The sequence below is a fragment of the Clupea harengus genome, chromosome 9 (genome assembly GCF_900700415.2).
Source record: "Clupea harengus chromosome 9, Ch_v2.0.2, whole genome shotgun sequence".
NCBI classification, from domain to species: domain Eukaryota; kingdom Metazoa; phylum Chordata; class Actinopteri; order Clupeiformes; family Clupeidae; genus Clupea; species Clupea harengus.
In genome coordinates this window covers 7,028,652-7,055,470 of record NC_045160.1, presented here as the reverse complement: position 1 = coordinate 7,055,470, position 26,819 = coordinate 7,028,652, and the positions used below count along the sequence as shown (strand labels likewise).

Sequence of the window (26,819 nt, the reverse complement as noted above, 5' to 3'; positions counted from 1 at the left end):
GTGACCATAATATTCCATCAAAATTCATTTTTAGATATCAAAAGTAGTTGCTCATTATAAGCATACCTCAGAAAGTGGCAAATCGTTGCATAGTGGTACAAACAATCAGCATTTTCCTCTGAAACACACCATGTATAACAAAACACACTGGTTCAACCTGCTTCATCTGTTTTTCTGATGGTGTTTTAAATGACCTTGTAAGCCACACTATTAACCAACACATAACCTTAGAATAAAGGAAGTGACACTCACAAAGCAGTTAAACGTAACAAGATTTATTAAGTATCTTCATATTTTGTTCTCTTGTATTCATTTTTGCGTTTTTCCTCATACAGTTCTCTTAAACATAATGGACAGTTAGATCTAAATGCAGCCCCAAGTTTACAGGCTATATACAACTTTAACTTTCTCCATAGGGAAAACACACATCATGTATATATAATATCAATGTGGGAAGAGGTCTGAGAAGTTGCCCCATTGTATACAGTACTGTACATGGTCCCAGAAAAAAAAACCTTACAACAGAACTACATGCTAAACCAGGCAAGTCAAAATGTTAAAATACATAAATTTGAAGGTGAATGCTTTCATATGCCAAGATGTGCATACATAGAAAAAAAGACAACGTAGCCAAAAAAGATATCTTAAAATATTCTTACGGTTTCTTACACTCACACGAACACAAGCATAAACTAAGGGAACTTGTCTGGCAGTTGAAATGGTGCAGCTGTAAACCAGTTTTTGCTGGTCATGGGGCGGATGAGCAGCAAATCACAGTGTTGGAGGTGTGAATGTTATGCAAGCGCAGCTCCCGCCTCCGGACCGCGCCATGAGCTCGGCGTGCCACTACGCCCGAATGGAATGGAATACTAATGCGGGTTTCTGGTAGCGCCATTCATTCAGTCATTCACCAAAGTAAGCCAACGCCATCCAGCCAGACATTCATTGATTCATCCGTCGCCATATAGGCTCAAACACACCGCATGGGAGTGGAGTGTGAGGTCAAGACCCTCTCGTGCAGTAACGTCACAGTTCCAACACGCACACGTGACTTCCCTGCATTTTGAAGATGCCATGAGGTGGTCTGTCACAAATACAGTTGTGACTACTTGACGTTTACATACATGAGCGGATGGGCAGTCTCACCCCTCGGGTAATGGTGTACCCGGGCACTGCGTACACTTACCTGGGTGAATGAGGGGTCGGTCACATCCACACATACACAAGCTCAGGGGCTCTGCTGGTGCACTGTCTGTCGCCAGCTCCTGGAGAGCTCACACACACGCTACTACTCGCTACGACTGCACATGAGCAAACACATGCAGGTCAACCACAGTGCCCACACCACAATAAGCCTACTAGCTTAACACATTCACCAAGTGTGAGGGACATTATATATATATATTTTTTAGGCTTTCCAAAATCTGATTGCCAGTGTTTTTCTCCACTCACACCAAATCATTCCTATCATTTCTTCAAAGACAAAGGCATACGATGCAATGCAGTAATGAATCGCGTTTATATACATTCACAATGTCCATCTGGGACCAACACTACTTTGCGCCATGATATACTTTCGGATGCTCTTTTTCAATGCCATGATCCTGCCCCAAATATGTGCTTTGGGAACTAGTACTTATAAATGTCATTTGTCACAGTAGGGATTTGGTGCAGTAGCCCAGGCTGGACAGCAGAGGGCGGAAGTGCAACATATAACACTGGAGCACCAGAGGCACTGAAAGGCAACGAACACGGCTCTGCTCCAACCAGGAATCCCCAGATGAACTACTACCCACGTATGCCCGGGAATGGTGAGACAGGACCATATATCCTCGTCGAAGGTGATTCTCGAGAATTCAGATAGAAATCTGAATGTCCTCAAGGGGCTTCTTTTCAGCCATAGCGCCTGAATGTGATACAACCGGGTCTGCGCCCGACAGTGACACGACGAACTATAAACCTGTGGACCTCGATCCACAGTAATTACGGTGCAGTAACACCAACAACGTCGGGTCGACCAAGTGAGGCATATAGTATCTGTGAGGTTTTACAGCACTCCGACTGTATCCGAAGCATGTGGCCTGGTCTCTCAGCGCTTGGTACTTCATGTGCACTGGTACATGTCAAGGCAATGAAACCCACACAGGCGTGCCCACACCCACCGACGCACTGCACCTCAGTGCCACTCTGTATCTCTGGAATTTGGTGGGAATTCATGACCCAAGATTTCACAAGCTAATACGCACAGCAAGTAGAAAACAATCACTCGAGACAACATACCCTTTGCTCTACCCCCACACACACAAACACATTTTTTTGTTTTTATCAAGTCAATATATAGCTATAGATATTTATAAATGCCTTTTTTCAGTATTTTAATTAATAAAGTCTTTATTATAGTTCTTTATAGAGTTCTGTATTTTGTGTATGTGTGTGTATTTATTTGGAATGTACTGAGTGTTCTTTACAGCGGCAAAACCTAGACCAAACCCAAGTCAGTCCGCTCTGCCACCCACATGGGATCAGCAGTGGGGGTTCCCTGCACCATGGGCCTCTGCCGTCCCCACCCCCTCATCACAGATCTCAGATCTGTGTCCCATCATCTTCGTTGTCGTCGTCCACCTCAGGCCAGCTTCAGTGTACTGACAGGGAAGGAGGGCATGGTCACCATGGTGACGGGGTTAAGCACAGTCTGCCCCACCAGCTGCGGGTGGTGGGCGACCACCTGGGCCCCCATGGCCGTCGCTGTCGGCGGTTTGCCCATCTGCGCGGGCGAGGTGCCGTTGATCTGGGCGTGGGAGAGCGTGTGGGCGATATGGCTGACCATGGTCGGCTGGGTGACGGTGGCCATGGATTGTGGGTAGATGGTGGACAGGTGGTGCTGGCTCAGGTGGGCCACTGGGTGCACGGTGATGTGGCCGATGGGCTGAGGCGCGGTGACGGGGGCCAGGTGGGCCAGCGTGGCGCGAGGGGGGTGGTGGACGTGCTGGGCGGACTGCTGTGGTGACAGCTGCTGCTGCTGCTTGCCAGCTGGCTGGAAGATGTGGTTGACCGTGGCGTGGATGACGGAGGCGTGGGACACGGGGGCGGCGTGGGCGATGACGGTGGGCTGCACCATACTGGCCACGCCGTTGTTGATGCTGCCGCTGCTGCTAGTCGCGGTCACGATGTGCGCGTGTGCCGTGAGCAGCGCCTGGGGGGCCATCAGCTGGAGGGGGGAGCTGGTGACTGGGCTGAAGGCTGCCATGGGGCTGCGGATGGTGGTGGGGCCCGGAGCTGAGGCTAGTGTGGGAGTCTGCACTGGGGCCGTCTGTGCGGCGGAGAGGGCCAGCTGGGGGGAGAGCTTGTGCTGGGTGGTGGTGGGTTGGTGGTGGTGGTGGTGGTGGTGGTGATGGTGGTTGTTGTTGTTGAGCAGGGCAGCTGTGGTGGGGACTGCCAAGGGTTTCCTGGGCTCAGGCTGAGGGGCTTGAGGCACTTTAGGGGGGGTACCAGATGAACTGTTCTCCTCAATGTCCTCATCGATGTTGTCTTCACCCTCTGAAAGAACAGGAGAAAAAACACAGAACGATTACAAACAAATAACAAAAAATACATTTCCCCAGGCTTTTGACGGCACCAAGACAGAAGTCAGTATAGCCTGTAAAGCTAACATGCTCAAATCAGTGTCAATGGCATCAATAATAAGAAGAAATGTCTCCATCAATAGAATAGTATTGATTGACTGATAGGGCAGTGTTGAGTGCTGCCACTGACCTGAGGCTGTGGAGGTGGAGGCCTGGTCGTCCTCGGGCTGCACCGTCTGGCGGAGCAGGCGGTCGATCTCCAGCACGTCCATCCACTGGCTCAGCTCGTTCTTCAGCTCGGCCAGCCGCTGCTGCGTGGCGATCTTCTCCCGTGCCAGACGCTCCATCTCGTGCTCAAACTCCTTCTCCTTACGCTTCAGTGTCTGCGGAGAGAGAGAGGGAGAGAGGGTGAACACACATAGAAATATATATATAGTCATCCCCCACACACAACCAGGCTTCAGCCTTGTTGTACATTTGAGTCTGAGAGCAGAAGGTTTATGTTCATACACTCTAACTCGAGTACAACCCAGAACAGATCCACACAAACACATTGCAAATGGGACCACAAACCACACATGCTTTCCCTGCTGGAGGGCAAGAGCGGATGGAACACTGTGTGTGTGTGTGTGTGTGTGTGTGTGTGTGTGTGTGTGTGTGTGTGTGTGTGTCGTACACAGCCACTCACACTCAACTCATGTTCACTCTCACTGTAGACAGCAGTCACTGTTCCGTGTTTGCCGGTTCTGAGCGGATCATGAGAGAACAGAAGCGCCAGATGACCTAGTTAAGGCCTCGCTGCCGACTCAAACGGGCGAGCAATGACGTAATGCAGGCGACAGTCAAACATCACGGCTCGCCCCACCCTGCCCCCGTGGCTCAATGCGGGTCATTGGAGTAGGGAGCAAGGATGGCAGGAGTGCGCTAATTAGCCAACGCACCAAAGATCTCTCTCACGGACCAGCACACAATTCACCATCCAGTGGACATCCTGTGCGAGGCCTTGAGTGACCTTACAGGACAACGTTCATAAAAGAGTCAGGACTACAGGATGGGGAAAAAAGAAATTGATTCAAGGCCTGGAGCAGGGCCCTAGATTAGTGGTTTGTCCAGCAGGGGAGAGTGGGGTAAGATGAGAGGGGTTTTACTTAAGTCGCCCTATAGCCAAGGGGAATAGAAAACTGCAAGAAAATGAATGCACACCATACAAGTTCAGGACGTGTGCCATCAATTGAACCTTAGCAGGGTGCCTAACTCAACTAGACAAACAAAAAATGGGATTTCAAATTAGTGGTCTTGTGTCCAGCTGACAGGGTAAGTTGAGCCATGTGAGAAAACTATATTATTAACCAGATTTTAAAGTATAATTCTAAATATAATTGTTGATAATTTCCCACTTCATCAACATGGTTCTTTCTTCCACAGCAAGATGAAAATTGTCAATGCAAACAAAATGTAGGGTTGCATTACACAAATTGTGTATGACTGCCCAGATACACGTGGGCTTACTGACGGGATCATCTTACCCCACTCTACCCTAATGGGGGAAAAGGAGATTCTAACAGCAGTCTGTGAGCAGAGGGGAGACAGGAAGATGGAAGTGGATGGCCTGTAGGTTAATGTGTGTACATTTACGCAGGTAGGTAGGTGTAGGTGTGTGTGTGTGTGTGTGTGTGTGCACGCGAGTGTACTCCAGTGCTTTCCACTTCTAACTTTCTTCTGAAAGTTTCCACCTCCCTTGTGGAGGCCCCCACATGATGCCCCCAGCTGGATGTGTATTTTACTCTCGCACACACACACACACACACACACACACACACACACACACACACACACACACACACACACACACACACACACACACAAAAAACAGTCATCTTATATTACTTAAGCTACTCGCCTCCTGTTTCCACGGCGGCTGTCAGTGGCATGTATGTGGCGCGTGTGTGTGTGTGTGTGTGTGTGTGTGTGTTCTAATGTGAGCGTGTGCGTGTGTTGTCAGGAGCCAATCAGGTGTGGCCATCTGGCCCACGGAGCAGCGAGTAAGAGAGACGAGGCAGGCTGCCAGCAATCAGCAAACCACCACTCCATTCGCCCCACTCTTCCCCATCTGAACAAACCCGGGTAGAACTAAAGAGAAACGGAGTGAGCGGGAGAGTGGAAAGACATCGCTAAGCCTTGGAATACTACCAGAGGGAGGGGAGAGAGAGAGAAAGTCGGGCCTTATAAGGCACAAGGACGGGCCTCTGTGACCCACTTTCCTGCCCCGCCCCTCTCAATGGGTCAGCTGACACTGGTGCACCACACAGGCCCAAAGCATTGGGGCTCCTCTAAGGCGTTTAAGAGGCCTTACGCAGGGGGGCGGTCAGAGAGAGAGAGAGAGAGAGAGAGAGAGAGAGAGAGAGAGAGAGAGAGAGAGAGAGAGGCAGGATACCGCTGTCTGCCAGACAGTCAGATCAGAGACTCCCATCGTCGTCACCTGGAGATCCCACATACGAATGGGCGAGGCCAGAGAGAAAGTGACACTGAACACCTCACAGGGAGACAGGGGCCACAGGGAGACAGGGGCCACAAGTACAAATAATCCAATCTTAGGTTGGGCTGTGGCATGACGAGGGCACAGAGGCCAGTGAATATAAATGGCTGCAAACCCACTGGAGCCAGTGGACTACTGTACCTCTGAGGATCAAACACAAACACACACACTCACACACACACACACACCACCAACCCAGCACTTGGCATTCCATTTGTCATTTGAGATGCGTCATTTGGTGTCCGCCATTGTCTTTGGATACCCCCTTCTCTCCACATATGTGCCCCCCCATCCCCTCCTGACAAACAAAAGCAGGGAACAGTAACAACAACTGTTCCGGCAATGTTGCTGGATCACTTGGGAGCAGCCATGCAGCAGCTGCTAGCGCTAACTTAGCTCACCAGGTTCTGTTTGAGATGATGGATGGAGTCCTGTTCCAATCAACACTAGTTACAATATCTAATGGGGGCGGGGGTAATTGCCTTACCGAGGCAGTTGGGGCGGGTCTTTGTCTCAACAAATGAGATGCCAGAGTGGCCTGCTGTTGTCAAGGCGACGGCTGAAAACCCACCGTAGTTTCCTTGGCAACCAGATTCATGAAGAGCACAGTGTCAGTGTGAAGTGCACTATTGTAGAATGCTGTGGCACACACCACACACACACACACACCACACACACACATTTGCGTAGCTGTTGGATTCCCCCCCCACACACTGCACTTAGGACGGTGCCGCATCACACAGGCTCACTGTGTGTTTGTGTGTGTGTGTGTGTGTGTGTGTGTGTCTAAAGATGGTGTTACAGGACCTGGTCATGATGTCCCCCACAATATCCAATCCCAACCCCAACCCCAACCCCACCCCCTCTCCCTAAGCCAGCCAACCCCCACCTCTCCTGAGGAAGGGGGGAAGGGCTTTCTTAGAGGCTAGCTCCCACCCTGCCCCCACACTCCCTGCTTGTCTGTTAAAGTGAGCATGCGTGAGTGCATTTAAATGTCTGTCTCTGTGTGTGTGTGTGTGTGTGTGTGTGTGTGTGTGTGTGTGTGTGTGTGTGTGTGTCTGACAGCTCCTGAGTTGAGAGCCAAAGCCTCTGCTGCCCATTGCCCCAGCTGTGCGTGCCTACCAGTATTAGTCACCAGCCATCAGGCTTGCTCTGCAAACATTCAAACCCCCTGAACTCCTTCTGTAGGGCCCCAATCACCAACCCCCACAAACACACACATACACCAACCCTCACAAACACACACACACACACACACACACACACACATAAACGGAGAGCAGTGCGACACACCAACAGTAATCCCCACCACTCCCCCCACACAGCCTGCCAAAAGCATGAGCCACCCTATTCCACTCCAACATGGAGTCTCTCACACACACACACACATACATACAACAACATACTGGCTGTATCCAAACACTATATAATCCAAGACCCCACAGGCCATAGCTGCAGCTCCTCTGCCTGCTTGCTGGCTCACTGCTTGGCTGGGTCAGACAGCCTCACACACACACACACACACACACACACACACACACACACACACACACACACACACACACACACACACACACACACCCCCCCCCCCGTAACATGAGCCCAGCATGAGGGCGGTTATTTCTTACTCACTCACTCACACATACACACACACACATTCATAAGCAATCTCCCCTCCCATCTCGTGACTCCCTGGCCAACTCCTTGTAGAGCCTCTAATCCTCCATGAGCACGGTGTGTGTGTGTGTGTGTGTGTCAGAGGCTGAGAGGACTGGGAGTCCAATAGAAAGTCTAGAATCTGGATCCATATATGTGTAGCTGCAAGATGTGCTGTATGTGTGTGTGTGTGTGTGTGTTGTGGGGTCTGCATGCGTCTGTGTATATGTATATGTTTGTGTATGTCCCTGAGGTCTCTGTGTCTTCCTGTGATTGTGTGTGTGTGTGTGTGTGTGTGTGTGTGTGTGTGTGTGTACGTAAGTGGAGCTGCCTGTCTGATTAGGTCAGAGCGGGAGAGGAAGGTAAACACAGCTCCCTCAGTACCACATGCAATGCGAGTGCAGCGCACATGTCCTGACAGAGACAGAGAGAGGGAGAGAGGGGGGGAGGGAGGGGGATGAGAGCAGGGCTGCTGCACTCACTGACTCACTTTTGCAGCACATGAGGCCAGTCAACCAGCAGCTCCAGCTCAAGGAAGGGGGGAGGAGAAGGACGGAGGGAGGGAGGGAGGGAGGGAGGGGTGACACGTTACAAACACGCTCCTCCTCAAATGGCCTCTGCAGGATCCTCTCCTTTCTCGTAACTCTAGTTTGAGTCTGCTTGGTAACCGCTCTACCCCCCCCCCCACCATCTCCATCTCCCTACCCTCCCTCCACCTACTACTCTGCAGTCTGCAGTAATTCCAACCATGACTAACAAGCCTCACGTGGCTCCTGGCTCCCAAGGCAACATAAAGGATCCATGGAGGGGTGGATGGCCCCGAGCACTTCCGGCAGTTTCTCTCACTTTACTAAGTGCTCCGCCATTATCCGCACTAATATACGTCTGTCACACCTTCGGTTGCACTGTATACCAATACTGAAAAAGAACTGTGGTACTAAGAGTTTGGAAAACCACATGATACCAGCAGTTGGAAAAAAATGAACAGGTTTATAATGCGAATGGCTATTTCATCTGGCTAATGGGAATATACTTCTTTTAACGTGAAAGTATCGTCCATTAACGTTACCCCATCCCCACTTCCACTGAAAGCTGTTTATTTAAATCACTATTATGCTGTAATGGTGTCGTGTGGGAGTGGGAGAGAAAGGGTAGAGTCGAAGCTTTCATCTATCAGATTTTGAAAACGCATTGTATTACACTGCGACACTAACTGGACTCTGCTTGTCAGCATTCAGCCTACCCAGTGGGAATATCACAGTGCCGTCACCACCAGCACCTACCCTTAATGCCCCGTCTGAACCCGCTCACAGATATGACACTCAGCACTAATAGAGGATGCACAGACTTGGCCAGCACAGACACTGCACAGATTTGGCCAGCACAGACACTGCACAGATTTGGCCAGCACAGACACTGCACAGATTTGGCCAGCACAGACACGGCACAGATTTGGCCAGCACAGACACGGCACAGATTTGGCCAGCACAGACACTGCACAGATTTGGCCAGCACAGACACTGCACAGATTTGGCCAGCACAGACACTGCACAGATTTGGCCAGCACAGACACTGCACAGATTTGGCCAGGGCACAGAAAATAAAAAAAAAGTCCCTAAAAAAGAACCCCTTTAAGTCCGGCTCCGGAAGGATGTGGTGTTGTACAACAGGAAGACGGAGTCCAAGCGGTGAGCGTCTGACCCCGAGGCTCCCTGCTGCTCCTCTAAGCCCCGCACAAACACACACAAACACACACAAACACACACAGAGATAGAGGCCAACGTTACCACACATAGACGTGGACAGCCTCTTATTTCCGATTTTTCAGTCGAAAATAAGGGTCTGCTTTTGTTCGCACAGAGTGGATTTCCAATTAGAGCTATTATAAAAAATTGCTCTCACTTCAGTTGGCTTTCTAAGAATGCACACACACTCCAGGGGGAAAACACCTTACTTGATAATAAACACATCTTGTCTATCTCTTCTAGACTAATAAATGTATCACTATTTATGGAATGTTATTTTTGGGTGGTAGATTCAGGTCAAGCCTGTTTTCCAACTTATGTACTGGGTACATTTTGGAGTTTCGTCTGACTAAAATGAGAGAGAGAGAGAGAGAGAGATATCTGTGGGCTTGAATTTTATGGAAAAGGGTCTCATCCAACCACGCACGTTACATAAATATCAGGGGGACTGGTGGTGCCGCAGCACAGATTCCCAGCACATGAGAAAGCAGATCAGTGGGACAGAGGGAGGGAGAGAGAGAGAGAGAGAGAGAGAGAGAGAGAGAGAGAGAGAGAGAGAGAGAACGTGGGACAGAGAGAAAGCAAACACAAGAAAGGAGGGGGCAATGGATGAAAGCGTGCACAAGAGAGGAACAAGAGAAGAGGAATAAAAAGCAAAAGAGCGATCTGGAGCGAGAGAGAGAATATGGAAAAAGAGAGTAAGAGGACTAGAGCGAGAGAGGAGAGGAGAGGAGAGGAGAGGAGAGGCGGGGCAGCGCTCACTGAGCTCAGCCTGAGTGGAAGGGGAGGGCTCTGGCATGGGGGGGGTGACGTCACGTGGCTTCGGCTGGCCATGTGCTCGGCGCTCATGCGGCCAGAGAGGCCAGAACGAGGCAGCAGCAGCAGCAGCAGCAGGAGGAGGAGGAGGGGCGCTCTACTCCACAGCCACACTGACCGTGTTACACACAGGTGAAACCTGACTCAGTACACACACACACACACACACACACACACACACACACACACACACACACACACACACACACACACACACACACACACACACACACACACACACACACACACACACACACACACACACACACACACACACACACACACACACACACACACTTCTTCATCTGATAGCGGAGAAGATAACGTAAACAGCTAGGCTATACACAGTATTACAGAATGCGACACAGTACAACTGAAAATGAAAGCAGCTGTTGTCTTTGAAAAAGGGGAAACTGGGTCAGGCAGTAAGCAGGGCCATTTCCAAAACTGCAGCAGCTTACTGGCCACGCGGCCACCTTTCAGCAAGGCAGACACAGCTGACCTTTGGAGGTGAGCAGGCGCTGGCCCAATCATCTAAGGTGGAGTTGGCAGTTAAAGAGTAGAATAAAAATGAAACGTATTCAGGTGAGAAGTCATGTCCATCCAGTCTCTGCTACCTGACAATTCAGTCCTCTTGTAGAAACGCTCTCTAGTCACATGGCCACGCTCTGCCTTCGGGTTGGAGGAGGAAATAAAAGAGGGTGAGAAAAAAAAAAAGAGGGAAAGAGAACTAGCGAGAAAGAAAGAGTCAGAGTGTTGAAAAGAGAGGTGGGGAGAGAAAGAGGGAGAGAAAAAAAAGGGAGGGGGAAGACTGCATGGATGCACACGCATGCGATCCGAGGCCCTGTTCTCCCCCTGATGTGTGTGAGAGTGTGTGTGTGCAGGGGCGCAGATAGCACTGGGGACGGGGGGGGACATGTCCCCCCCAGATTCATAGTGACCCTGATCCGTCCCCACCACTCTCCCTACGTAAGGCGACAATCATCAGTTAATAACTCTGCACAGCTGATTAGGCGATGTTAGCGTCCCCCCCAGTTCAAAAATCCCATCTGCACCGCTGTGTGTGTGAGAGAGTGTGCGTGTGTGTGAGTGCCGCCCCTGGCTGCCTCTTCAAACGGGGAGGACTGTGGAAGGGACACCCTGTTCTTTCTGAAACTCCTCATTCAGCCCTCCTCATTATATTTTCTCTCTCTCTCTCTCTCTCTCTCTCTCTCTCACACACCTGCGCTTCAGCAACAATTACCCACGAGACAGCATGACCTGGCAGACAATAAACTAATCTCGTCTAATCAGCAGCAGGAGACAGACACCATATCAAGAAACCGCCCTTATGCCATTGTGTACTCTGACAACACACTTTCTGTCTGTACTGTGCCTACAATTCCATGGCGTCATAAAAACAGACCATAGCTAATGTTTGCACTTCTATTCTTTTGAACTATATTTAAACAGAAGGACTAAAGAAAAGCCGTTCCTGAATGTGTTTTTTTGAGGATGAAGGGAGTTCTAATTGCTCGTCCTCTTTAATTGCCCAGTTGCTGACAGGGAAAAATGGTCGTCTCTTTTTGACTAGCCATGTGCTTTAAATACACCGTAAGCCGCGCTGAGCTGCTCAAGGGAAAGACAGTGTTGCTGGGTTAGTCAGCCAGCAGCGCAGCATGCATACAGAGTCTCCCACACGCGCGCGCACACACACACACACACACACACACACACACACACACACACACACACACACACACACACACACACACACACACACACACACACACACACACACACACACACACACACACACACACACACACACACACACACACACACACACACACACACTAACCACCACGCGGCTCAGGCAGAGGGCGGGACTAGCACTGCATAACACCGCGCCGCTGACACGAGTTCTACTCTCGCGCACGCACGCACGCACGCACGCACGCACGCACGCACACACACACACACACACGGGCGCGCTGCCCTACTTTCCCCCGTCACCACGCATCTTGCGGGATACATCAAGCACCTCTGCTATATGGGAGGATCCCAACTCTCCACTACGGGCCTCTCATTCACACTCTCTCTCTCTTTCCTTCTTGTTTTCCTCTCGTATTCCCTCATTCTCTTCATCCTAGAGGTCTTCTCTTTTGTCAGTGTATGTGCATATGTGTTTATGTGTGTGGAGGGGAGGAGCAGTACTCTCTGTTCCAACAGGTGAACTAGCACAAAAGGGCAGGAAGGGAGGGAGGGAGGAAGAGAGAGAGAGAGAAAGAGAGAATGAAAGAAAGAGAAAACAACCCTCTCACTTTACCCTCCACTCAATTGAGGTCATGGTCAGGCTGGAACACAAAACTGCACCTCTGTTTTTGCATGACTAAGCACCTCAGAGCCCAATCATACACTCTCATTAAACAAACATCCAACCAACAGCTAAATCAAACCTATAAAAGTTTAAATCTCTGTGGTGAGGTTGGGGGAATAAGGGAGAGGGAGGAGGGGAAAAAAGACAGAGAGGGAAAGAGAGAGAGAGGGAAAGCGAGTGGACGGAGGACTGTGGAGAGACAACCCGGCACACCTCAGCAAAAGACTGAGTCATCAAACCAGTGCTTCCTCTTTCGAAGTGTGTGTGTGTGTGTGTGTGTGTGTGTGTGTGTGTGTGAGAGAGTGAGAGAGAGAGAGAGAGAGAGAGAGAGCGCTTGTATGTGTGTGTCAGAAATTGCCGAGTTTAGACCCTTTCCCTCACGTCCGTCATCCAATCTCCCAAACAAGCAGGCTGGGATTAAGACTGTCTGCTTTTCAAGGCATATTCCCCTTCATTTGTGGTTGCCAGACACAGACTTACCAGGTCAGCACGTCCTTTTCATAAATTCACTGTCTGTCTGTGCACTTTTCCCCCTCCCTATAAAAGCATCCACTAAATTCCTCTGAAAGCACGCAGCCCAAAATCAGATTTTCTTTCTGTTTGTCTTCTGCTTACAGAAGCATACGGTTGTATGCAAAGGTTGGGGCACCCCTGTGGAAATGACAGACTTTGTTGATTTTTAAAGTGAATGAAGTAAATAGAACCCCTGCAGCAAAGACACATTAAACAATGAGGCTCAGCTCAAATTTGAATGCTCTGTTACCAACTTAGGAACAAAAAGGTAACAGTAAGCCCACACCGAGGGCACAGGAGGGGAAGGGCTTGGAAACAGACCGCATGTCAATCAAACACTGTCGGATTCTCCTTGGGCAGAAGCGCAGTGGACCCCTGGCCTGTTTAAAAGAGGAAATAGATCAATTCCTCAGTACATTTTCAGTGACTCAGAGGCCGTGATCTGGGCCCAGTGTTACGACCATCTGAACCATTCAACATGAGGGAGCCAGTCCTGAAGGAAGTGCAGGATATGGTGGGTGAAGAAGGCTGTGTCAGAACCAGGTCCAAATGGAACAACCTACAAGGCGTACAAGCATTCTCCCAAGCTCTTGCATCGGGTCTGAAGGAGAATCCGGGTGACATGAGGCAGGGTGAGTGCAGGATTGGTGTTCCACAGAAGGCGTGTGGATTCCAAAAGAAGACAATTCTAAGAACATCAGCCAGTTCAGGGGGAAGTGCTCCAATATTGCAAGTCAACAGACCCAGAGTTCTCCAGGGCAGGGGTAGCAGTGACGAGCGACAGCACATGGAGGGCAGAGGGTGCAGGGGAACAGGCAGAGTTATGGCTATGCCGTGGACTCTTGGCTGGAACCGTGGCCAGGGGAAGAGCAGGCCTAGATACCAATCCAATCCTCCACTATGACAAGGCTCGGGGAAAGGAAAGGTGGCAACTCATCCAGGATGAGGTAAACTAGAGCAGTGGGAATGGCACAGCAGGAATGGGATGGGAACAAGTGGAGAAAATAAAGATCATTTGGACCTATGTTGGGTAGAACCATATCATATATCAACTGTATCAAGTTCTTAGTGCAGGCAGTCTCTAATGTCCTCTCCAGCCCATCCAACGTGCACTGCTGGAGCATGTCTGAGTCACCACAATACCTCTTTACTAAAGTACAGGATCCCTTGAGCACATCCTGAGCTGCTGACCGAAGGCTTTGAGTGAAGGCTGGTATGGATGGCAGCACGACCAGGGGCTGAAGACCATCACAGAGTCCATTTCCTGGGCCATCACTGACTGCCGGAGGGCAAAACCAGTTAAGCTGGCCATCTGCCTCATTAAAGCAGGAGACGGCAAGCATAATGCCCAGGCCTTCACAACTCAGTGCAGTATTGGCAGCTGATGGTGGACCTGGGTTCCTTCAGCATGTAGCAGAGACTACCCTCAGACCTGATGTCAGAAGCAACACAACAGGCTGCATGACATTTGCATTCTGAATTTGCTGATATATAGAAGAATCCACTCTTCTCTGCATTCATGTGATGTTTCCTGTGCCACTCGCTTCTAGAAAATCCCCAAACAGAATAGATCCACCCACATGTTTAACAGCTGTCATGGGGTTCTTTTCAACATATACGGATCCCTTTTTTCCCCTTTGGTTGCTGTGGCCAAATAACACAATTATAGCTTCATCTGCTCATGGCACTTATTTCCCAAACGACCGTGGGTTATTTAGATGTTACTTTGCACACTACAGACATTAATATTGATGATTAGGTCGTTGCTGAAGTTTCCCTCTGATGACCCTTCTAGGTAGACAAGCACTGCACAGTGGAATGGTGCAGCACCACATCTGTGTCAGAGAAATCTTCCCACAGGTCTTTTGAGTCACGTGAGGGGTTTTTCTAGGCCTCTCTCCCCAGCAGACATGCAGTCTTATCTGAAAGTGTTCCCTTGACAGCTACCCCTAGCCATTTCTTAATAACATTTCAGTCATTGTAAATAGCAAGCTTTGATATCTTTTCAAAACCTTCTGCCGCTTTGTGGGCATCAGATTAGTTTGTTAGAGGAGCCTATGTTTGTTGAGTATTGCCATTTCAGGAGTCAAAGAATTGATCAGCTTCTGGAATTGCCATCAGCTGACCATTCCAATTTACAAGCCCTAATGAGTCACATAAGGCACAAAAAGGTAATGTTATGTTCTAGGAATTTAAAGTGGAAGGGTGTCCAAACTCTTGCACTTGCCATAATTATTGTTAATTATTTTTCTATTTTTAACTTTAAATTAAATAAAGAAGTAGAGAAACATTTGAAGAAATCCTCACTTTTGATGGTTAATTTGTTGCAGGGGTTGTATTCCACAAAATACAGATCTAGTTTTTGCATACAACTGTAACCATTCACCTGAGTAACACCAGAGGAAGCCATCTCAATATTCAACTAGTCTAGATTTCTCTGAAGAGGGTTCAGCAGGTCACATTAAAAGCCTTCACACATCCAACTCAACAGGGTCAAGTCATACTTCCTCTCCTGCCCAAACAGGCACGGCAGACTGACAGTTTCCCTTAGGGTCAAAGTTCACCTGAGAACTAGCAGAGGACCGAAGAGACAGCGGGACTCACCTGGATGTACCTCAGGGCACTGCGAAGCACGCTGAGGTTGGACGCCTTCTTTTCATCCACGTTGGGAATGTTCTTCTTCAGGGTGTCGAAGCACTCCTTCAGGTGGGCCCGTCTGAAGGGGGGTGGGGAGAGAGGGAAGGATGTGGCTCAGGACGGATCATTGCAGTGCAGATGCACCTACCAGTGCTTCTGCAGAACCCCAGACAAACCCATCTCCCTGTTTCCTACACTGGACGTTTGAGCATATAGCAAGCCTGGGTATTATTTTGATACAACAAATAGACAGTTTACAACAGAAATGAGTACATCCATGTGCAATATCACTTCAATGTTAAAATGATTCAAAATTGTATCACCTCTCAATAACTGTATTATTTCTAAGTTTACAAGTAGAGTATTTACTCTTAAGAACCAAAACTAATACTTTAGAAAGACTATATTGGAAGACACAGACCTTGAAGAAGAAACTCAATGTAACAAAAGTGAAGACACCTGTGATCACTGACACACACGTTAGAAAACTTGTGATCATTGAAACACAATTGAGTACACTTGTGATTTCCAATTAGCCTAATTGCATGAACGTGGTTCTAAAATGACCTAAAACACCACAGCGCTCTCAATTTTGGACCTATGGGCTGCTGTGTCTAACTGCATGTCAGCATCATGGCTCCACATGGGAAAGAATTGCCAGAAGAATTGAAAATCTGATCATGAGAAATCTGATTGTGAGACTTGACAAAGATGGAAAAGGATTGAGGAAGATCGGTGACCAACTCCTAATCAGTTGCAGCAGTAATAGGAAGTATAGAACGAGCCATAGTAGCACTACTCAGAGCGGCAGCGGCCGCCCGAAAATAATGCCATGGACACTGCGCTACTTGCACAATCTAGCTCTGCTTCAGACTTGCCACAAGGGTTATCAATGGAAATCTGTGACAGCTCAGAACATGCGAAGGACACTGCATAACGTCAACCCCTATGGACCTCCAATAAGAAAACTTTGCTTGCTGTTTGTCCCAAAACTGCAAGATTAAACTTTGCTAAAAACAATCATGAAATGAAGCCTGACGAATATTGGGAGCACATTCTTTGGTCAGATGAAACCAAGATCATTTGTTCAGCTCAGCCGGGGTCCAGCATGTTTAGCATGAACCTGGCCAGGACTAGCAGTGAATGTATGGTCCTGACAGTGAAGCATGGAGGTAGGGTAGGTAGGTAGGTAGTGTGATATGGGGCTGCAAGTCCAAAAGATCTTGGGGAGATGACATTCAGAGATGGCACCATGAATGCCTGTGGATATACCAAAATACTGGCAGAAATGATGACTCCCAGTCTCCAGAAGCTTGGCAGAAGAGGAACATTCCAGTATGATAATGATCCCAACCACACTGCCAAAATCACACAAGAGTTTCTAAAGAAGGAAAAATGAAAACTATAACACCTTTGGGGTATTTAAAAGAGAAAGGGAGAGCAACACTTTCCAGCAAATAGCAGCTGACAAAGAATAGTCACTGAACAATGGCAGAACATCTCTCCAGAAATGTGTGCAAAACTTGTATCCTCCATGCTGAGGGTTGAGTCAGTAATCAAAAATAAAGGTGGACGTACGAAATATTGTAAAAACAAATTATTTGAATCCAAGGAATGAAAGGTGTACTGACTTTTTTGCATTGAGGTCCTAATGTGGGGCCTATATTTTGAATAAAGTAAATCGTAACTTTCGTAATTTTACAAAAGAGCAAATATACTACTGTTAAACGTGGAAGTTATACAATTGCTGGACAATTGGTGATACAATTTTGGATGATTTGACATTTCAGTGATAGGGGTGTACTCACTTCTGTTGCATACTCTACCTCGAAGATGTAGAGGTACGGGAATGGAGCTGTTGTAACCTCTTTATAGGAAAGCCAACTCAATCAGACCTGACTGTTTTCCATTGAGGACCAGTGGTTTCATTCCCTATTGACACATTTCAACATTACTTCAGGCAATGAGTCACAAGTGTACTGGGCTGACTGGCTGGGCCCCGATGTAGCTGTGTACACACACTTTCTGTTCTGTGACGTATTCAGGAAGAAGGAAAAAAAGAGGGGAAACAAACTTGAAAAGCGGGGGGAAATATTCTTTCCACGCACGCAGTGGCTGGCAAGACTAATGGACCCACCTGTTTTTCTCAAGCTTGTTATGCACCTCTCTGGTCCCTGCCCTGCAAACACAGATCAGAGAGCTTTCAGTTCACGCTCCCCTCTGGCGTGGCAACAACAAACCAAAGAGACACTCCAATTAACAAAACAGACTCCACAAACATGCCAGACCATGACAAGGGGTGCTTGCAACACAACTCATCAACCAAGTAACCAATGATGATAAGAGCTCTTACAACATACATAGCCAACCAAGCTGCTGAAGCCATCAATGTCAATGTATGCCATGGGTATTCTCACCACATAAAATCTTAGTATCAAGTATCCAAGTATCAATCTGGCTACACTTGTCAAGACTACTACTCCATGAACCACAGAGCTTCTGGGGACATCCGAGCAGTTGTGGTAAAGTCCCCTTCATACCCAAGCATGACACTCACCCTCCTGGCCTCTTCTTCCCGTCCATGAAGCGGTTGTCGTCTGGCGGGCTCGATCTAGGGACTAGGCTGAGCTGTGCCTGTGGGGTCCCCGGCTGAGGAGGCAATACAAGCTGGGACGCCGCGACGATGGTTCCAGGGTAGGGCTGCACCAAGTGTGGCTGCTGCTGCTGCTGCTGCTGCTGCTGCTGCTGCTGCTGTTTGGTGGCTGCCGGTGGCTTGGCCATGGAGGTGGGCTCTGGCTCAGGGGAGATGAGGACGTGCTGAGGGTGGGCATGCTGGCTGGTGGGGGAGCGCACATCTTTCCTGGGGGAGCCCTGGTGGAGGTGGTGGTGCACGCTGGGGGGGCTGTGTGCTGTGTTGGCGGCCGGGGGGAAGGCGGTGGGGGTGGAAGGCACCACAGAGAAGGGGATGACGGCGATGGGCAGTGAGGGAGGGGGAGGCTGTGGCGGGATGGGGGCCAGTCGGCGCTCCAGGCCGCTGGGCTCCTCCACCCAGGTGACATGGTGCTGGTGGTGGTTGAGCCGCACAGCCTGGACCACCGCTGCCGCCGCTTCGGTCCTCTTCCTCTGCTCTGCTTCCTGCTCCTGACGGAGTCGCTCTCTTAATTCATTCTCCTCTGAAAAGGAATAAAAGACAGGGTCACTCGTCAAATGTTTAGTTACTTCACCTCCAGCCAGACACCACAAATAAAAGGATGTGGTTTTCGAGCACAAAAGACCAACTCTGATTTAGCACTTTCCGGGTTGTGCGCTGGACAAACACAATTTAGATGTTTCAGGCATGAACTTCCATGTTGTGAACATATAATCAATACTTCAAACACACAGCGTCACACTGACCTACATTTCCGCCAAAGCTAAATAAATGGCAAACTAATGGCTCGGAAAATATGATATTGTTTCAAAACAGCCTGCCAAGCGTGCTGTGGCCAAACTGATAAAAAAAACATTATAGAACACACACGCTTGTTTCCCTTTAGGCATGCTGACCCTGTGATCCCAGGATAGGCTGCTGAGGTACATTTAAGAGATTCACAGCAGGGCAGGAAACATTCTGCACATATGCTGCTGTATGACATTTGACCTCTGATACAACTAGTTTTAGACAAACTTACACACACAGTCACAAAACACTGCTGAGAAGTAAGAGCAAGGCACCTCACACTGATTCGACAAACTTGGGTGTCAAAAGAAGGGTCAGTCATTATGATGGGCGATTAGCTAGAGAGAGAGAACCCCTGCCCCTTTTTCATCCCCTGGTAAAGCACAGCGTGTTCGTGGTGTGGGCTTCGGTTACTTTAGCGTAGCTTTCATGGAAACCTGATTCTGGTAAACTCTCTACCACTCCCCCACCCCACTCTGCCTCTCCTGTGCTGCTCCTAACAACGCCTTCCGCCACACGCTCAGGAGTGAAGATGAGGCCCTGCCCCCTGGACCTCAGCCAATCCTTAAATAGTCAATGAATTATGCAGCTTTTGCTGACCCGAGACCAGCTAGGAGAGGGAAGACCGCCCCTGCAAGAGGGAAGAAGAAGAAGCCAAAAAAAAACATCCTGGGTTTTCACTAGGGTGAGATTCAGCCTGGGCTCAGCAGCAAACATGTGTCTGGTACTGCAAGCAGTCGTGACGTTTTTTATGTGGCAGGGCTGATAAAAACAAACAGTTAAATTGGCAGGATCTTGCTGTTAAGAAAATTCCACTGAATCAAAACAGAGTGAGCTAATACCGGATGATGATGAAATTGAGAAAGCCCTTGTCTTATTGCCAGGAGGGTTGAGCGGCCGTCAGGGTATGAAAGGAGCTGTGGTTTGATCATGGAGAAGAGAGAAGGACTTATCAGAGCTCTGCCGGTAAATGCTGATTTTCCCTGAGAAGTTAAATCCAAGTCATGTTACGCTGTCAAAGCACTATTTCAGGGAGAAATGGTAGCCTTGAAGCCACCGTGTTGTTGCGTTCTGTAATTCCAGGGCTAAGCTCCTTATTTTGGCACTTACTCGGATATATATTCCTAGTGAGCGTAAAGGAGCTTTTCGGCAGTGGACAATCTCTCACAGAACACAACAGGGACATTCTTATCTTAATGAAACGCAACAAATGGCCCTTAACAAAGAGCACATGTCCTGTGTCCTAACGGCAGTCTCCTTTCACGAGTTTCCACCTGGGCCTGGTCATAAAAGCCATTGTTCTCCACACTATATGACTTACTGGGCCAATCAGTCTGGCTACGTGGCCGCATCTGCTTCTGGAAAGACTACTGTGTATCTTTAATGTGTTTTCATTATTTTAACACATGGTGAGGTCGTTTACCAGTCAGTTCTGAGAGTGACTGAGCCAGTGTCAAAAAGGGGGCGTTCTCCTAAGACTATACAACACTTGTTTGGGGAAAGGGGGACACAATCAAACAGAGGAATCTCCACCCCAACCCAGCGCCAGTCAGCTGGCCCATCAGAGTGGGTGTTTCCTGGCGCAGACGCACATGCGCCACCAGTCCACAGGGGCTGAGGATGGGGGTTGTGAAAGGAGGATGTCCAGTTACTATGGAAACAGCAACGTTAGCAATCACAAGGCACAGATGGACTCGTTCGACCCTGTCAATATGGAGGGCTATCTTGTAATTCGTAGAAAATGTTTGACCCCTCTTCCCAGACAAATGGATGCAACTTGCAGCTGATATTATGAACAGCTCCTTCAAGATAGGACACTGGCTTGTGTTCAGGCAAGCAGTCTTAATACTGCACACTTATGAGAGCAGTCCAGTTTGCCTCAAGGACGATCTCAATATTCTCTTTCATACAGGAACCAATGAGAGTGTTGAAGTGTGTGCTGAGCTGTACAATGGGAGGGCTTGTGTTCTTTGCTACAGCTTTTGGAAGGGGGAGAAAAAGACAAAAACACCAACACACACACACACACACACACACACACGCTGGCTGACACCATCACACAGAGGCACGTTATCCAATCCAGTGAGTCACTGACTCCAGCAGTGACTAGGCAGCTTTTCTCTGCATTGTTCTCTAAACGCCCCAAGTAAAGGCACATAATGGCCCCCACTTGGCAGAGCTGCAGAGAAAAGGACTGAAATGAATCAGGCAATGTGGGATGCAGACCTCTTCCTGATTCATAGTGGCCAAGTGGATTCCCAATCACATTACAAAAAAGTTGCCTTTCAAGTTTAAATAATGACCAATCACCAAGATAAAAAAGCCAAGAAATATGTGACGAGAATGCAAAAAAAAAAAAAACACACAAATCTCAGGTCTTTTCCAGACCTGGGGGTATTCCAAGTACGAGGTTTAGTGACAAAGCTAGGTAGGTTACCTCCTAATAGAAGAGCCCTATGGCTTTGTTTTGCTAGGAGAACGGAGCCACAGGGCTCTTCTATTAGGAGGTTTACCACTTACTCTGAGAGAACTTCAAACCCAGGTTTGTCACTAAACCACATACTTGGGGCGAAACCTCACGTAAGTAAATAAATGGCATCAAATCAGAACCAGGCCATGAAACGGTTGCTAGAGTGCAGTACTTCATAACTGCTTGTACAGTTGCCTAATGAGAATGCGATGGGTAGCACCCACACCTCTCGCCCTTTCCGGTCCCGGGCAGGCAGGCTGGCAGGCAGCGGGAGCGCAGTGTCCTGACAGCTCAGCTCAGCCAATGCGGGAACTGTGTGACGAGCGCCTCGCTCTGCGTCCAATGCAGAACAGATGTCTGCTGTCGGGCCGCCCCCCAGCAGAGCAGAGTGGGGTGCAGTGATGCGGTAACAGAAACACACACACAGACTCACTCACACCACCTTACTCAACAACACTTACACTTCAAAGTGTGGGATGTGTGCTATTGTTTGACAGCTGGTGAAAGCAGCACCACAGATATAGCGTGACTGGCTGAGATCCTCATTCATAGTCATATGGGAGAATTATAGCTTGAACCTCAAATCAATTTACATACTTCATAGTTGCTACTCTGACACAACATTAATACAATTGACACAAAAAGGTAATGGCATCGACACAAATATAATAATATGAACTCACAGATGGTTTTAAAAGAACCAAAGGCAAGTGAGTGTCAACCAAACTATTGTGAAATTCACATGCCATCAGCAGTGGACTGCAGTCCATTACACAAATCATCAAAACATGTGCTTGAGATCAAAATCATGAACTAATGCTCTCAACCTGAAGCCTGACCTACAGGGTTGGTAGAGTGAAGTAAAAGGGAACATGGTGTATGGAGTGGCCATTGAGCTTCATCAACACTGTGTTCCCTAGCACAAGAAAGCTTCAGTGTCTATTTTCTGGAATAGTCTGACCGCAGGTCACCTATTCACAACACACATTTATTTAATTACCACTAACAACAGATGTCGCCAAGGAATGGAATATTTCCTGTATTTATGATATTAGTAACGACTAGTGATAAAAGTATCGACTACCAATTCAGATATATACATTGAGAATAAATGAGTTCCATTAACAATACATTTTCTAATTACTACAGGCATTTTACTACGTACAAGACAACTCTAGAAGACAATACGTAGATAGATAATTTGACTAGACTCTAGCTGCCCTAGATTCTCGTCGTGACTTGCACCAATGAGCGAAGGAAAACCTTTTTCGCCGAGTAGGAGTGACTGGAGGGGGGTGGGGATTAAATGTGTAGACTGTACACTAATAAATGACAATGTTTCAAATTGGGTGAGTCAGAGGGAAGCAAAGAGTAGCGTATTTGCAACTAAACGATACAAAGTTTGACAAATGTTAAACTCGTTAGATTGCTACATACACATAGCTTGCCAACCACAATAAAGTAGCATTTGCACCGTAGCACATTACGAGTGCCGCGTTGCCGTGCACATGGTGAAAAGGGGCGGTCTCTGTCCACGCGGTTTCGACTGAGGGGCGGAGATAGACGGGACATGTCGTCAACAGACAACAGCTAGAATGTAGCGAACAAGAACGCGCCAGTTCAGCTCGCTGCAGTAACAAGGACATCCGAACAAATACTTATTCCAGAACACCACATTTTTGTGTGTACATACTCTAGTTTGCCTGTTACTGCACATGATGAATGATAATTGCTGAAAAAAACGAAGCATAACCCTAAAGGAAAGTCTAATAATACTCAGTGTAATGTGATATCCCGACGATGTCAGGTCATTATGTAAAACCATCAGACAAAGCCACCGCCCAAGGCATAGGCAGGTCTATACTAGGAACTTGTAGACAGAGGTCTGACCTACAATGAAATCAGCATAAAACTTTAAAGAAGACTATTCACAAAGCTATTTACGTTTTGAGTTGCAGAAGTCACCTGTCTAGAAAGCTAGAAAAACGCTATGACTGCAGCAGACCCAAAAGTGAAGGTTAACGACCCGACGGTAGAAACTAATTTATCAGAAGTGTTCATAGTTTCACGCAATCCACACTCTACCTGATGTATGCTATTTAACTATACTATGCTGCATGTTTCGTATGCTATAGCGAATATGCCTTCCGATATCAGATTAAGCGATTATTTCTATCGACAAATTTATCTTCATCAGACCATTAAGCATACGACAGGAACAACCTGATTTATGCAAATAAGTTAGCTTCACGCTATCAGGCGCCCTGCATTGCAAACACAGCTTGTGTCACATTGAACACCTTACGAAAGCGTTCCACTTTCTACTAATAATGTGGCTTCACGGAGATTAAATATGCGCAAACGGCACTGTATCTGATTCTGCATTTCACATTTGACACAATATTATACACGTCGGCCGCAGATTCTAAATGCTTTGCAGATCCGGGATTTCACATTTATGGACTCCGCTGCAACACAGCAACTGGCTGCTACTTAACGTTACTATGCTTATTTTCAACACCCCCAAAGCTCTAGCATCCCCTCCTTACCACGTGTTTTCTGTTGTTGCTGGGCTTGCAATTCCAAGAACTTGGCTGCTTCTAACAGTGTCTCGATGCTCATGTCTGGCGCGTAACTGTTTTACTCCAGATGATAAAGAAAATATATGATAAAGGGCACTTTAGACTTCCCAGTGGGATCCACCGGACGCGCCAGAAACATAAAAAAAAAGAAAACAGTCGTGGCTGGATCCCCCTCGCACAACTCTTCCCACTCGCGCAGAGGAGTTGCAACAAGATGGCGGTGACGAACGTAAGCATAAAACACAACGGGGCACACAGCAGCGGGTCAAGAGCCGCCCATAGTTCATAGCCACACCCACCACCCTAAACCTTTTCAAAACACGGACGAGAGTACTGAAACAGTCAATACTGTTAGCCAAGCTAACACTGCGGAAACACGTAGAAACAGTTACATTCAAAATCAACAATACACGTAAAACACCCGAGCATCGGTTAAAGTTGACAAAATCGTGTCACGTGCGTGCTCAGAAAGTATGTGCTAGGAGGGCGCGGTTTCGATTCCCTCCATGTTTTGTGGGAAGCGGGCGCTGGTGATTATAATACCCAAAAGCCGACTAGCCTATCAGCATGAGGAACAACAAAGCATGGTACGAGCACACATGGCTTCCCGCTCGCTGTATTTGGCTAGATTATGAGGAAGTGGCTGCGACACATTACCACATTTCAGTGAATCATTTTTTTATAGTATACGTCGTAGATGCCTTAATTTGACACAGCCGAAATAATCGCATGTGAATCGTGTACACAGAATAAAAATCAGACACAAGTGAAGAAGCATTTCTTTCAAACGTCGCTTTGTAGCGGCCTTGAGTCTGTTAAGTTGAGGTAAAAAAAAATATGAAATTGTACTCAGCCAATGGGAAGACTCCAACACTGAGATTGGGGCGGGGCAATGCGACGGTCGTGTTTCGGCGCCTACTCAGGTTAAGACTGAAGGCACAAGAAGCAAGTAACGATTATCTTTTATTTGACCGCTCATATTTCCATAATGGGGGAGGGGATATTGTAGTTTTTTGGGTCTGTTCATTTTAATATTCTATGAAACAAAGCCAAATGCATTCAGTTTCAAGATATGCAACTGTTGTATTGACTGGAAATATAATTGACAGCATATCTTTCTGTATTGAACATGAACCTGCCGTCCATATTGTCCCTTGAAGTCATTTTGCATTGGACCCAATTAAGTTTTTGAGCCTAGAGACAAATCACGCTCCGACTGCCAAGATACATGGGTTGACTGTATAAATAGGTATATCATGTGACAGTCTCCATGGAAACCTAGGTTGTACAGCATTAGTCTGGCAGTGAGAGAAAAGAAGGGTATACATTTCTTATCTGGTAATACATGTTAAAACCTCCAAACAATCATGTTTAGGGAGTGGCATGCTTTATGTGTCATTTACAACCATACACCCTGGCCAGATTTATGCTCCTGTTACAGGTTATTTTTGTATTGCAAAAATTGTCTGAAAGATCCTTAGATGAACAAATGTACTAAATGAGAACTATGAAAAAATACAGTCCCGGAACCCCTTCCTGTGCAGTGCTTCGGCTGCATAGGAAAGGGCCGTGACTAGACGTCCAAATGGAAACCTATTCATACATAAAACTTCCTCCAAGTTTATGAGAGAACATGCAGTTAAAAGTAGTTAATTATATACTGGTGCTTTAACATTTAACATATGTTAAAGACATGGTTTGCATCATTAAATACATAAATCTTAAGGCCTAAACTTAAAATGATAGAACTTGGCAGTAGGCTCATTTCTAGAGACTTTTATCACTGAGTGGTAGTTTTAATATCTGAAAATGGAAAAGTCCTACAGCCTGATGTAATGTGTCTTGGTGGCTCATTCAAGAAGGGAATTCCATTCAAGAGTTAGACGCCTGAAACTGCCTAAGAAACCTCAAATTCTCAAACAAACAAGAAAAGGTCACATAGACACGTAAGCAAACAACGCCAGAGAGAGCGAGGTGCAGCAGTGATCATATTTTGGAAATTGTAGAATCCAGTGTCACATGCTTCTCACAGGTCCAGGAAGTGGTGAAAAACTCCCAGTCTCAGCCACAAGCCCCGTGACGGCTAAGAGGAGGGAGGAAGTGGAGTTGGTTCAAGGCACACGGCACAACTGCACATGACTGTCAGCGCGGGAGGGAGAAGGAAAGGGGAAGAGAGAAAGAGAGAGAGAGAGAGCGCATGCGCACACACAAGAAATGAGTAAGCAGAAGTATGGGAGCCCTGACTGGAAGGGCTGCTTTTCCTGTTGTTCACTCCAGGCTCTCACAGGACACGAGCACCTCCACCAACCTCCTGCCACTAATTCAGGAGTGCATTCCAGGAACAGGAAATACTGAAAAAACTCCATGACCCTCCTGTGTTTACTGGCAAATTTTAAATGGGTATTGTGAAGGAGCTGTCGGAGTAACCCACTGTTCCATCCTGTAGTTGAAAGCTAGATTCCCTCTAGTGGTACAAGAGCGAAATTAAAAAATATTCCATGAG

The 26,819-nt window shown here is 47.7% G+C and overlaps 1 protein-coding gene across 2 annotated transcripts; it reads right to left on the bottom strand.

Annotated features, from left to right (window-relative positions):
• Positions 1 to 259: 259 nt before the first annotated feature.
• Positions 260 to 24,679, bottom strand: mnta (MAX network transcriptional repressor a). 2 transcript variants are annotated; one of them, XM_012825232.3, is made up of 6 exons: positions 24,284 to 24,677; positions 18,383 to 18,998; positions 17,963 to 18,004; positions 15,793 to 15,904; positions 3,754 to 3,946; positions 260 to 3,537 (listed from the first exon to the last, which is right to left on the bottom strand). In XM_012825232.3, exons 1-6 carry the CDS (start codon positions 24,354 to 24,356, stop codon positions 2,624 to 2,626), a joined length of 1,950 nt encoding a protein of 649 aa, XP_012680686.2. In that variant the 5' UTR covers positions 24,357 to 24,677; the 3' UTR covers positions 260 to 2,623. The 2 variants fall into 2 exon arrangements, with proteins under 2 accessions (XP_012680686.2, XP_031429066.1); XM_031573206.2 differs by lacking the exon at positions 17,963 to 18,004 and having other exon boundaries at positions 24,284 to 24,679.
• Between the last annotated feature and the right edge of the window lie 2,140 nt (positions 24,680 to 26,819).

What these genes read in the sequence shown, in the direction of transcription:
- mnta (XM_012825232.3), bottom strand. Translation starts at nt 24,356, where the DNA reads ATGAGCATCGAGACACTGTTAGAAGCAGCCAAGTTCTTGGAATTGCAA. An exon ending in GGGAAGAAGAGGCCAGGAGG is followed by an intron (nt 18,005 to 18,382) that starts GTGAGTGTCATG and finishes CTGTGTTTGCAG; the next exon opens with GGCAGGGACCAGAGAGGTGC. An exon ending in AACAAGCTTGAGAAAAACAG is followed by an intron (nt 15,905 to 17,962) that starts GTGGGTCCATTA and finishes ACCCCCCTTCAG; the next exon opens with ACGGGCCCACCTGAAGGAGT.